Source organism: Brienomyrus brachyistius, chromosome 8, assembly GCF_023856365.1.
Source record: "Brienomyrus brachyistius isolate T26 chromosome 8, BBRACH_0.4, whole genome shotgun sequence".
Taxonomy (NCBI): Eukaryota; Metazoa; Chordata; class Actinopteri; order Osteoglossiformes; family Mormyridae; genus Brienomyrus; species Brienomyrus brachyistius.
This window is the reverse complement of record NC_064540.1, coordinates 4,734,224-4,746,760: the sequence shown is the minus strand read 5'-3', so window position 1 is coordinate 4,746,760 and position 12,537 is coordinate 4,734,224. Positions and strand designations below refer to the sequence as shown.

General features: G+C 43.2%; 1 protein-coding gene and 1 long non-coding RNA gene across 7 annotated transcripts in view; one reads left to right on the top strand and one right to left on the bottom strand.

The window, feature by feature from the left end:
* LOC125747984 (uncharacterized) overlaps window positions 1-12,537 on the bottom strand; it is a 300,948-nt gene that overhangs the window by 18,506 nt on the left and 269,905 nt on the right. The window lies entirely within an intron of this gene.
* arhgef3 (Rho guanine nucleotide exchange factor (GEF) 3) overlaps window positions 1-12,537 on the top strand; it is a 53,299-nt gene that overhangs the window by 15,495 nt on the left and 25,267 nt on the right. For 2 of the 6 annotated variants that reach the window (XM_049023671.1, XM_049023669.1), the window contains one exon: window positions 8,324-8,383. In XM_049023671.1, coding sequence (XP_048879628.1) covers window positions 8,324-8,383 — 60 coding nt within the window. Of the gene's footprint in view, window positions 1-5,775; window positions 5,943-8,320; window positions 8,384-12,537 lie in introns of those variants that run through there. The other 4 variants (XM_049023670.1, XM_049023668.1, XM_049023676.1 and 1 more) reach the window with 3 other exon arrangements.

The window sequence follows — 12,537 nt, the reverse complement described above, 5'->3', positions numbered from 1 at the left end:
GATGAATTAGCAGCGGCTGGCGCTACATTCCAATATTGCCATTAACGGTGAAGTTTGCGCTGGTCTCCGGCCGGCACGTCATGTTTCGTGGGCGCCCTGCGTTTATAAGGTAGACTGCCACAGAGAAATGAAGGACAGTGACTCATTACCGATAACTTCTCATAATGCTCTTTGTTTAACTAAGTCCTGATTCTTATTTTTCTTTCTTTTTTTTAACAATATGCGGAGAGGCAAACAAGTCCAAATGGGAACCAAGGAATGTCTTTGTAAAGGATGCTGTATCTCCCCTGAGTTTTCAAAAATGATAAGCACTCAAAGTATGTGTTATCTGAAATTGCTCTGCCCTGACTAGAGAATTGTTGTCATGGAATAATAAGGAAATAAAAATAGCTGTTCTATGGGCCCAGAGAGATCCTGGTATCGACTTCATGCTATGCTGAATGTGACATTTGTGCAGCTGGCATCAACTATCACGGCGTCTGATGTGCAGACGCAGTACAGATGCGAGAGTCCAGCAGACTGCGAGGACCAAACGTTACATGATATCTCCGTAACATGTAGAGCTGTCGTTAGGCAGAGATAAGCTAGAATTTGATGACCCATCTGGGATCCCATAACTTTTGATGATGAAAACGATTGGATATTGGAACTGTGGAAAACCGTGACCCCCCCCCCACCCCCACTAAGCCAACGTGAGTGGTTATTTTGCCAGTTATGTAGCTGATTTTTTTCCTGACCAACAAAAAGTCTCTACAAGCAGCCACTTCCTTAGAAACGGACTATTTCCATGTATCAGCTCGCAGACCTGGCTTTGCTGTGACCTGCCGGGGTGTGGTCTTCACCCTGCATTGTTCTTCTCATGATGGTCATGAAGCAAGCTGAGCGTGACCCTTATGGGCCTCTGGCGATTGATCATAGCAGCTGGATAAACCCACACTTGATTAATAAATCATTAGGAACATTAAAAGGTGCAGTTTTTAAAGTGTGGGGGCGTGAACCTATCCTCACACTGCACCGTTGTTACTACAGCCTATCCCCACACAGAACCGTGGCTACTACAGCCTATTCTCACACTGCACCATGGCTACTACAGCCTATCCCCACACTGCACCATTGCTACTACAGCCTATCCCCACACTGCACCGTTGTTACTACAGCCTATCCCCACACTGCACCATTGTTGCTACAGCCTATCCTCACACTGCACTGCTGTTACTACAGCCTATCCCCACACAGAACCGTGGCTACTACAGCCTATTCTCACACTGCACCATGGCTACTACAGCCTATCCCCACACTGCACCATTGCTACTACAGCCTATCCCCACACTGCACCACTGTTACTACAGCCTATCCCCACACAGAAGCGTGGCTACTAAAGCCTATTCTCACACTGCACCATGGCTACTACAGCCTATCCTCACACTGCACTATGGCTACTACAGCCTATCCCCACACTGCACCATTGCTACTACAGCCTATCCCCACACTGCACCGTTGTTACTTCTGCCTATCACCACACCACCGTTGTTACTACAGCCTATCCCCACACTGCACCGTTGTTACTACAGCCTATAATCACACTGCACCGTTGTTACTACAGCCTATCCTCACACTGCACCGTTGTTACTACAGCCTATCACCACACTGCACCATTGTTACTACAGCCTATCCCCACATTGCACCGTTGTTACTACAGCCTATCCTCACACTGCACCGTTGTTACTACAGCCTATCACCACACTGCACCGTTGTTACTACAGCCTATCCCCACATTGCCTCCAAACTTTGGAACTCTCTTCCCTCTCACATCCATCAACAGGACTCTATAACACAATTTATTTAAAACTGTTGTTAAAACTCTCCTTAGCCTGATGAAAGCGCATGACTTACTGCTTTGTCATGTCTGGTTTTATTGGTGTTACAGTTTTGTTTTTATTCTTTATGGGATGACCAGGAGTGTCCCGAAAGGTGCCATGGATTATTATTATTAATTAATATTAATTAATATTACGTTTTTGAGTGATGCAGTCATTGCAGTCTTGATGCTCTGGGGTTGTGGTCCCTGAGTGATTTTTAAAACATCATAATTAAGAGAGAGATATAAAACTCCCCAGTATCACTGATATATGCATAACCATGCACCGGACGCTGCGGGGGTGCTCACATGCCGAATCGCTCCACCGCTGTAATAAGTCCTCACTCACTGAACACTTATTCATGCAGTTATCTAATCAGCCAATCACAGTGCATAAACGAATGCAGATACAGACCAGGAGCTTCAGTTAATGTTGATATCAAACACCAGAATGGAGAAGAAAATGTGATCTCGGTGATTTTGTCCATGGCACGACTGCCAGACAGGCTGCTTTGAGTATTTCTGTAACTGCTGATCTCCTGGAAGTTTCACGCGCAACAGGCGCTAGTTTACAGAGAATGGTGCGAGTGATATACAGCATCCTGCAGAAAGTCCTGCAAACACCTTGTTGATGACAGAGGTCAGAGGAGAACAACCAGACTCACAGAAAGGCTACAGTAACTCAGTTAATCACTGAGTACAACTGCATGTCCGGTTCCAGTCCTGTCAGCCTAAAACAGAAAGCTGAAGCTTCTAATGGCTTCTATCGTCTAATGGCTACTTAATGTGCCCATGTCATGGAGCAAAAGTCTTCTGGTCAACTCTTTTCATGAACATCACACCGATTTCAGTGTTGTTCAGCGACCATCCTGGTCACCAGACCTGAATACAATAGAATACCTTGGGGATGTGGCAGAACGAGAGATGTGCAGTATGAATGTGCAGCTGACAAGTCTGTAAAAATTGCATGCCACCATCAACCGGAATCTTGAAGGAATGTTTCCAACATCTTGCGATATCCATACCATGAACAGTTGAGGCTGTTTTGAGACCAAAGGGAGGCCCAATACAGTATTGAAAGTGTATATCAACAAAATATTTGTTGCAAGTACAGAGGTGACATTTGAGTTCTGTTTCAGAATAACCTTTAAAAAATCCCTTTCTAAATTAGTTGGCTGTTACTATGGCTTTTCTGTTGTGTTATCTGCATGGAACCTCTGTCTCCCTGGAAACCAACTTATATGTAGGTGTTTGGAAAAATGATCTGTTTTCATCTACGCTGCCTACCTGCGTGGTTTTCGGCGATGTGACTTTGAAGTGCACTAAGATGCTGTATCTGACACGGGCAGTTACGTTGGCTCCAGGAAAAGTCGGTCATTTCTGATGCGCAGATAATTCTGTTAGAGAAGAAACCTTCCAGACGCTTGTGTTGAACAAAATTTTTAAATGTTCTAACTGAACTGTAAACTGTTTTTGCAGTTAGGGAAAGATAGCAATGCTAGGTCACCCACAGGGACGGCTACAGTATTTGGACTCTATTCAGTATTTTTCTTGGAGTACACTTTTGATAAGGTTCCTTCAAAGTTTTCGACCTTCAGTCTTCCCTATCTTCTGTGGTGATTATACGATACAGGTGTCTGTTAGAGGGACTCAGTCCATTCCTGCTGTCTTGGGATTTATTTTAAGGCTGGCAAAAGCCAAATAATCATTTACGAAACTGATGTATTCTTAGGGTCTTTAAATGCTTAATTGGCTTTAACATAATATATGCTATACTAGGGGGGAAAATGTAACCAAGGTTAATATAGTAACTTGATTAAGAAAAACACGAATATGAAAACAGTGAGGAAAAGGGGACAACCACCTTTTGCATGTAAAACCAGATTGTCCATAATGATTTGTTCTACCTACTGCTCTGTCTCTCTCTCTATGATTAATATTGGTCTGTCTTTTTTTATTGTGGCCCAAGCAAATTGTGTCCCTTCCCTAGCTGATACCCAATATCCCTGATAAGAATGACACTTTCCACAAATAGAAGTGCCCTTTGTTGTCCCTCTCTAAATGGTTCTGTTTATAACCCAAGATGCTATCACAAGGACATACGACAGCAGGAAAAATGGAATACGAATGAAAAAATATTGTACCGATAGAAATAAAAAAATGAGTTTAGTTGCTTTATATAACGAAAAGTGCTATTGTCCAAACCGGGCCATCATGTGGGAATTCTGGGAAATGAAGGAGATGAAAGCGCTCGTAATTTAATGGGGCTGATTTGGCTTCTCTTGGTTGGGTCATATCCTTCACTGTGGTTCACAACCCTGCTTGATATTTTAGCAATGAACCGTGCAGAGCAAGCCGGTTCAATGGCAGTACCCAGGAACTAGGCCTCAGGTCCAGTGGTCCCATTGCTTTGTCTTATCATGCTTTCATACCGATACACACATGCTGGCTTCTCCATGGTGAATTTCGGGTATCGTAGGTGTGACCTTTTCTCCGTCATTACGAATATTCTGCTCTTTGGCTTTAAAAATGAGGCGTTCCGGGGCCAGGTTCGCCTCGCATTTATATCCAGGAAATAACTGAAGGAAGTCGCACAGTTTCCAGGAAGTGTGATTCACAGGGGGCTTCCTCACTTCCTGGCCTCTGAAGCAAAAAATATCTTGCGTACACCTACACATTTAACAATTGTGTTTTCGCAAAGGAGCCCTGGCAGAGCGCTGCTCATACATACCTTGATTTTTAATTCTTCACGGTGTTGAGTTTGCATGCTTGTTATCGTTATTCTACACCTGGAGGCTACGATACCAGTTAGACAAATAACTGAACAGTAGTAATTGTTACAAATCAGACTAATCCTACAGGTACACAAATAATAGGCATAACAATACTGCTTCTGGAAACAGAAATTCCCTCAGGGACCGTCAGCCTGTGCGCACTTACACAAATGTGACCATAGTAAAAACACTAAGTAGGCTACGTTTTTAAATAGCAATTAGCAGAAACCGTAGAAACTCCAAACTTGTGAATATTACCATGACTTAAGTTCCTCGTTCTGAAACTTGGCCAGCTTGGGAAACCTATGCTATGAGATGCTGTGTGAAGGTTTAGGACCTGTGCTGATGCTTCTACTGTGTGTGTGTGTGTGTGTGTGTGTGTGTGTGTGTGTGTGTGTTTGTGTGTGTGTATGTGTGTGTGTGCGTGTGTGTGTGTCTGTGTGTGTCTGTGTGTGTATGTGTGTGTGTTTGTGTGTGTCTCTGTCTGTGTGTGTATGTGTGTCTGTGTGTGTATGTGTGTGTGTCTGTGTGTGTATGTGTGTGTGTGTGTATGTGTGTGTCTGTGTGTGTATGTGTGTTTGTGTGTGTCTGTGTCTGTGTGTATGTGTGTGTGTGTGTATGTGTGTGTGTCTGTGTCTGTGTGTGTCTGTCTGTGTGTGTATGTATGTATGTGTGTCTGTGTCTGTGTGTCTGTGTGTGTATGTGTCTGTGTGTCTGTGTGTGTCTGTGTGTGTGTCTGTGTGTGTATGTGTGTGTGTGTCTGTGTGTGTATGTGTGTGTCTGTGTATGTATGTATGTGTGTCTGTGTCTGTGTGTCTGTGTGTGTATGTGTGTGTGTGTGTCTGTGTGTGTATGTGTGTGTGTGTCTGTGTGTGTATGTGTGTGTCTGTGTATGTATGTGTGTGTGTCTGTGTGTGTCTGTGTGTGTATGTGTGTGTGTGTGTGTGTGTGTGTGTCTTAGTCTACAAAAAAACAAGGCTGTCTGAGACTGTGGCCCCTTAACTATAACATAGCCAGGGTTCAGTTTCCCGTCTCACATCCTGCTGTAGAGACGTAACACACAGCCGTCCTGAACCTCCCATACAGCTCACTCTGCACAGTCCTGGCGCACTCTCTCTCTCTCTCTCTCTCTCTCTCTCTCTCTCTCTCTCTCTTTGTCTCTCTCTCCTTCCCTCTCTGTCTCACTGTCTCTCTGGTTCCTGGGCTGTCCCTCCAGGTTGGATTTGGACTTGGTGTGGGAAGCTAAGCAGGTTTTTTTTTTCGCCTTCGCTGTCCCGATGGTTGGGTGCTGCCTCTTCATACAACACAGGGTGAGTGAGGTCGTGATCCAGCCTCCTCCCACCCTCTGTCATTCATGCGGGGGCCAAGGTGTCAGGGATGCGAGGGGGTCACGCACTCTGCTCCGGTGTGCTTCTGTTTTGGACTCGCTGGCTTGTGTTCGACGAAAGGCGTCACGTTTCTCTGGGTTCTTGATGGCAGCGAAGCTCTTATCGAAATCGATATGTGTAGCATCCAGTACGTCTGACAGTTATTCTGAAACATTCTGCTGGTGCAGGAAAGCCAACAAGAACATTGTAGCTATGACGGTCAAGATAATCAGGTTTATTTGGGTATAACAGATCTGAAAACTGATTGCGTCTTTTATATAAAACTATTTCTTATTTAGTTTACCCTGTTGTAAAGCAAGAAATGGCTTTTGGCATCTGTATGCATTTATTTTACAGTTTGGTTGAGTCAGAAATTTAATCACAGCAGTATATAATATAAAAAAATGTCTAAGAGATGCTGACCCAGGTCTTTGCATGAGAATTAGGGGAGGGATTTTCTGCTGCCGCTTCCTGCCATCAAATGGGTGCAAGTTAACGTCCCAGTAAGCAAAAGTGGTACAGCTGTGCTCTCTTCTGATATCTTACTTACGTCTCTGACCCTGGCCTCAACCATGTCTCTGCCCAATGGCGACGACATTAGCGGAAGAGCGATAAGGGATCTCAGATTGGGGGCTTCCCAGCCTACATCTTCCGCCCTCAGCCGGCATGTTGCACTCTTGTTGCCGATCTTGCTGCTGTTCGCTGGGTGGCCTCTCTGCACATACCGGCAACTATTGCGGTCTGACTCGCTAGGTAACCGTCGCCGGGTTTCACTTTGCGTGGAGCCCGTGTTTCGTTGGTCGTGGCGTACGTGTGCCACAGGATGCTGAGGGCTCGGGTCACGCTAGCAAGGCTGTAAGTGGTTCTGTTCCAAACGTACACGGCTTTGGTTTCATAGGAAGTGGATGCTACATCTCCTAGTCATTTAAGACAGGTGGAATCGACCGAAGAACAAAAAAACTCATAGCTGAATGCTACGGAATAACAGGAATAGTTTAAATGTGCTGTGAGAACAATCGTGATTAAAATATCTGCTCACGTAACAGAAACTGCCGAATTATTTACATTTGCGGTATGTGTCCGGGGGCCCCCTAGTGGCGGGACAGGCTGGTGTATGGGCCACCTGCAAGTCAAGTGTCTCCTGTGAGCTGAAATTTCCGGGTCCTGGCATTGAGAGTTTTCAAAGCATAGCTCTCTGCCACAGCGCCATAGCAATGGATTGTACTAGAATGTGATGTCATAGCTGCAGCTTCTGCATGACAGAATTAGCAATAGGCTCAAAACAGGAGGAAAATCAGGAGAAAAATGGCAGAACAAGCATGTTAGTGATAAGAATGTTAACAGTGAATCAGAGTAAACAGCTGACTGTATAACAGGTTGTGACACTGATCTGCAGATCAGGGCTGGGATTCCCTTCACTGCAAGTCAGAAACAGGTGTTAATTCCCAGAAAGCTACAGTGATGTTTACCAGCTGTAGGGTTAAAATTCCAGCTTTGGGATTAGAATCAAAGGCATATATTTGGGTTTAACACTGGGAGGGACTAAATAACCCTCCTCCCCCCTAAACATACAGTACTTCCACTGTATTGGTAGGGGCACGTCTCCACCATCTATGCCCAAACCTACACCCTTGTTTAGAATTACCAGTAACTGTCTTGAAAGTACGCAGAACATGGATTTCGTGAGTGTCCTGCACGTGATAGAAGTGGGCCTCGTCTCATATGCCTATCTTCTGCTCTGAGGGCAGGCCTTCCTTTGAAGGAGGTGCAGGTGTGAATCTCTAATGTCAGGGAATGGAGCTACTGCCTCCTTATCAAACACATTCCCAGTCTCAGTATCGGAAGGTTAATTGCATTTATCAAACGATATAAAAAAAAAAACAGTTGTGAACAACCAAAAGACACGAAAACTTCCCTGATGTTTTTAGTTCCGTTTATCTTTGAAATTTGAACTTTCTGCACAGTAACTATTAAACATTAAGGGTCCCTTTTACTGCCAGTAAATAATTACTGTTATTTTTTTTAAAGTACCACCTTTTTCTTGTGCTGTTATGTAAAATTATTATTTAAAAGCATTCCAAGAAAATACGCAGGTTAATTCTGGCCTCTTTTTACACTATCTGGGGACAGTAATGGAAACAATGCTATGACAGACTGACAACTGAGTTCATGCCATTAGAGATTGTTGTTCTGATGCCTCTTGCAATATGCCTCCTGAGATGTGCCAGATCCCATGGGTCCTAGCAGCCGTCTGTCTCAAGACAGGAATGAGCTCTTCTCGGCCCCCATCGTTAAGCCCGGTCTCCATTTTTACATTTCAGAAGAAGCGGAAACAGAGGAAGAGAGATGCCGACTCCCTCAGCCTGTGCAGCCTGGACATCAGTGTGAGTACAAACTGCCAACTTACCCACTCCGCTCCTTATAGCTGCCCTCCTGTCTGCCTGTTTCAACCAGCCTGCAATTCAAGGTTGCCCGAACTAAAGCCTGTTGCATTTACATTTTCCATTTGCTTCGTTTTTCAATAGATTTGGACAGGTTTGTTGATCTAAAAATGTAACAAGTCTTTTTCCTCATGTCAAGTTACTGCAGCAGGTTTAATTTTATAAATACTTTTGTGTCTTTTTGATGTTCTCCCAAGGTGTTATTGACTGGTGTTGAAGGTAAACTTCTTCTATTATGCGAGGAAAAATATTTGGGCCCTTTGCCCTACCTGACAGATGACATTGTGAAATGGATTCTTTCTCAGACAGATTATTATGTGGTTGTTGAAACAAAAATAATGGCAAGGTCATGTGACCATCACAGCGATTCCTAACCCAGATGAATGTGCTTAAAATTTTTTTAAATAATATTGCCACTGTTGAATAACATCTCTCCTATTTAACCATGCGCCTTGACGGTTTGAAGGCTATGGAGAGTTTTAAATTTAAGACTTTCCTGTAAGAGTCATGTCGCTGAGTGTAATATTTAAGACTCTACACCTTTGTGTGCAAATTTTCGTAGCCAGAAAGCTCGCCTCCTTCCAGGCGACGGAACAAACTGTACTTGATCTGAAGCCAAGTCCTCCCTCCTCACCGGGGACAGTGTCTGCAGAACTTCTTGCATTGTTTTTAAGACTGTACCCAGTGACTCTGGATAAAAGCAGAAACACATTCCCCTTCAAAGTGTTTTAACCCTTTGTTACCCTCTGGGGCACCGAGTGGAGGCTTTATTCTCAGTGTGTTGTTTGCCCAACATCTCCACCTGGGTGTGATCCTACGTATGGGAATGATGTGTGGTGCCTGGTCACTCTCTTCGCTGAGGCACTCCACCTAAATATACGTTTCCATGCACACTGCCTTTGTCCCAATGAGCATATTTATGCCAGTCCACGGTGTAATGTGTCTTTTCTCCAATGCTCTGTGTCTTAGACGCGATATATTTTTAGACGTGACATGTTTGGATACGTCTCCTGCAAGTGTTCGTCTGTTACGCTTGTTTATCTCCTTGCACGGCATCCGTTTAGTCCTGGTTCTGCGCTAGAGTATTCAGATCTCACAGGCATCCGCACGATTTAAAGATGTACGAAGGCCTTGAAGTCACGTATATGTGAACGTTTGTGGGCGTATGTGGAAGTTTGCTTGGAGGCGTGCGCATGTGTGATTGACCGGCAGGGATGTACAGGAGAGGGACATTTCTCCAGTCTACTAATTTGTCAAATGCGGGCTTATGGATAATGCAGAGGTGACTTACATAATCATTCAGCTTTCAAGAATCCCTTTGCATTTGATAGTACGAGTTAAATAATAGTCAATTGACAGAAATGAATCCGTCATTAGGAGTTTTAACAATGAGAGAAGACAGGGGATTTTTTTTCAGATTTTGCCTGATAATGACTAAATGAGGGAAATCCTTCCAGCAATGAAGAAATGTGCTTTTGTGAGATGGCAGTCATGGGTGTGTTACTGTACATTAATGTCAGATTTCTTTATGATTTCTTTAGCTGCGTTTTGATACTGCGGGATTGGTCATCAGCACTACTCATGCAGTTCAGCAGCACACTGCACATACCTGTAAATAGTGTCAATTAGTGTATTTTTTGTTGTAACCGTGTCAAGTTTCCTGTGTAATGTACGTGTTTTGTTAGCACACAACCATGAACATGACTGTCGTGTTAATTCTTGGGTTCCATTGCTGTGCTGCCGCTCATCCAGCCAATGGTGGCTATCAGCAAAGACAACAGCTTTCACTTCTAAAAGCAATATCGCCTCATTTATTTAAATGTCTTACACACTTGCCACAGTATGAAGGGACCCAGGAACTGTCTGGGAATTGAATTGAATGTCATTGCAGAGTCATAGGAAAACCCCACCCCCTCCAGGGACAATGTCTTATGTTTTTACTACACACTTAACTTCTGAAAAACTTGAGAGCAAGAATGAAATAATGAATAATATATTGCGTTCAGGTATAAGCAAGTGGGTTACCTGCCAGCAGGGCGATCTTAGCGAAGTTTGGATTAGCGGAAATCCTTTGTTCTCCCTCAAATAGCAGGCCTGTTTTTGCAGGGAAGTATTTGATTCCGAACTATTTAGCGCTTTTTTTTTTCTTTTTCTTCTTACTGAAGAAGGTCGTTAGATCCTGGTTGGAGGTCAAACAGGTCACATAGAAACCGGTGCATCCAAAAGACTACAGCTCTCTGTGTGTCATGTCAGCCATACTGCTTTTCATCTACTTTGAATTTCAACACAATACAGAATTGAAGCCAATACAGTCAGTTCTTGATTAATTTAAGTAATCTGTTGCACAAGCCCTTACATAAATCAGATTTTACATAAATCCGATTCACACTCCCGTCTTATACCACAAAAACACATAAGCCACAAATATGTCAGCAATACCTACTAATGAACACACATTAAATACATGAAAAGATCAAGTATAAATCTACTTACAGACGTACCTGTCCAGATTTACTTGCGTCGGTTTTTAAGTCGAGAGCTGCCTGTAATTTTCATTGTTGGGAATATTCTTGGTTATTATTCAGTATCTTTGCCGTCGCAAAGAAGCACTTCAACATAATTTAAAGCCTGACGGTCTTCACAACGATTCCCAGTGTTGACCAAGCAGAAATTTCATCTCGTAGATATCTCTATCCCGCAAACCGTGACGGGAAGCAAGTAATGGCACAGAATGACACAGTAGTCGTTTGTTTAATTGAACCATAACATTGTAAATCTGTTCGCAGCTTGCAAACATTACAGTGTGTTCTATAGACAGAACACTGTTGGTCAAAAAGGGAAAGACAATTCATCACCTTTGGCAGATCAGAGAAAAGCTGGCATAGACATGAGAAACGGAGCAACCTGTGTCATTGCTGATCTAGTTCTGAAGTCCATGCCTACTTCTAAATTATTATGCTGGTCAGTGCTGAGCTAAACACAGCTAAAAGATTATTGTCATCTCTTTTGTTAGGCTTTATTTATTTAAGAGTGACTTGTTTTGTTGGTTGTACCAGCATTAATCACATTTGTGAGTAAGAGGTCAATAAGTCTTTGAAATGTACGTAATCATAAACCACTAGAGGATGAGGGCGTCCTTTACTGTAAACTACCAAAAATACGCAGAAGCTGTTAGGTCATACACACTAGTTGACCAAAGAGGACCGGGAATAGACAAAGCAGGCTATTTTTTTTCATAATGTTTAGGTTTAGGGTGCAGACATTCTGCTCTGGGCTTTCAGAAGCAAAAATCGGCCATTTTTTGGGAGTGGGCAGAGTTGTGGGAGAGCGAACATGATCATTTTTGGGTGGAGTTAAATTTTTTTTGGTTTTTTCGCAAGTTACATCTGGCAATGCCTTCCCAAAAACAGAGCGTGCTTTTTACAGTGTGCTGATTTGCAGGTTGCTGATTACTGTTCTCCACCACACCTTGCTTTTTATGTAGTAGAACTCAGCAACCTAACGGCTATTAAACATGGCCCAGGAAATCAGCTGGATGCTACTGTGACTCCCATGTACTTGCTGAGCTGGTTGTTTTATGCAAACTATCTGGAAAAAGGTGGATATTTTTACCAGTAGCCATCAAGGCCCCTCGTCTGAAAGGAACATCAGCCCAGCAAAGTCTAGGTTATAGTCTATGTCATGCAGTCTATGTCCTTATCATTACGATTATGGAATCGGTTTAAAGTAATTTCGAGTACTGTATGGCACATGCAGCACATTTCGGTAGCGTTTTTCAAATGAGAAATACAGTCATGTACCACATAACACTTTGATCAGTGACAGACCACATATATTAGCAGTGGTCCCATTAGATTATACTGTAATTGAGCTATCACAATTTGTACTGCCTAGGGACTTCATAGCACAATGCATTACTGACGTGTTTGTGGTGATGCTGGCATATGCAAACCTACTGTGCTGCCCGTGATATACAAGTATACAGTTATGTACAGGACATAATGATAATAAACAATTATATTACTGGTTAATGTATAGACTATTCCAAGAGTGCACTCCTTCTACTTATTAAAAAAGTTTACTGTAGTCTAGGTTGG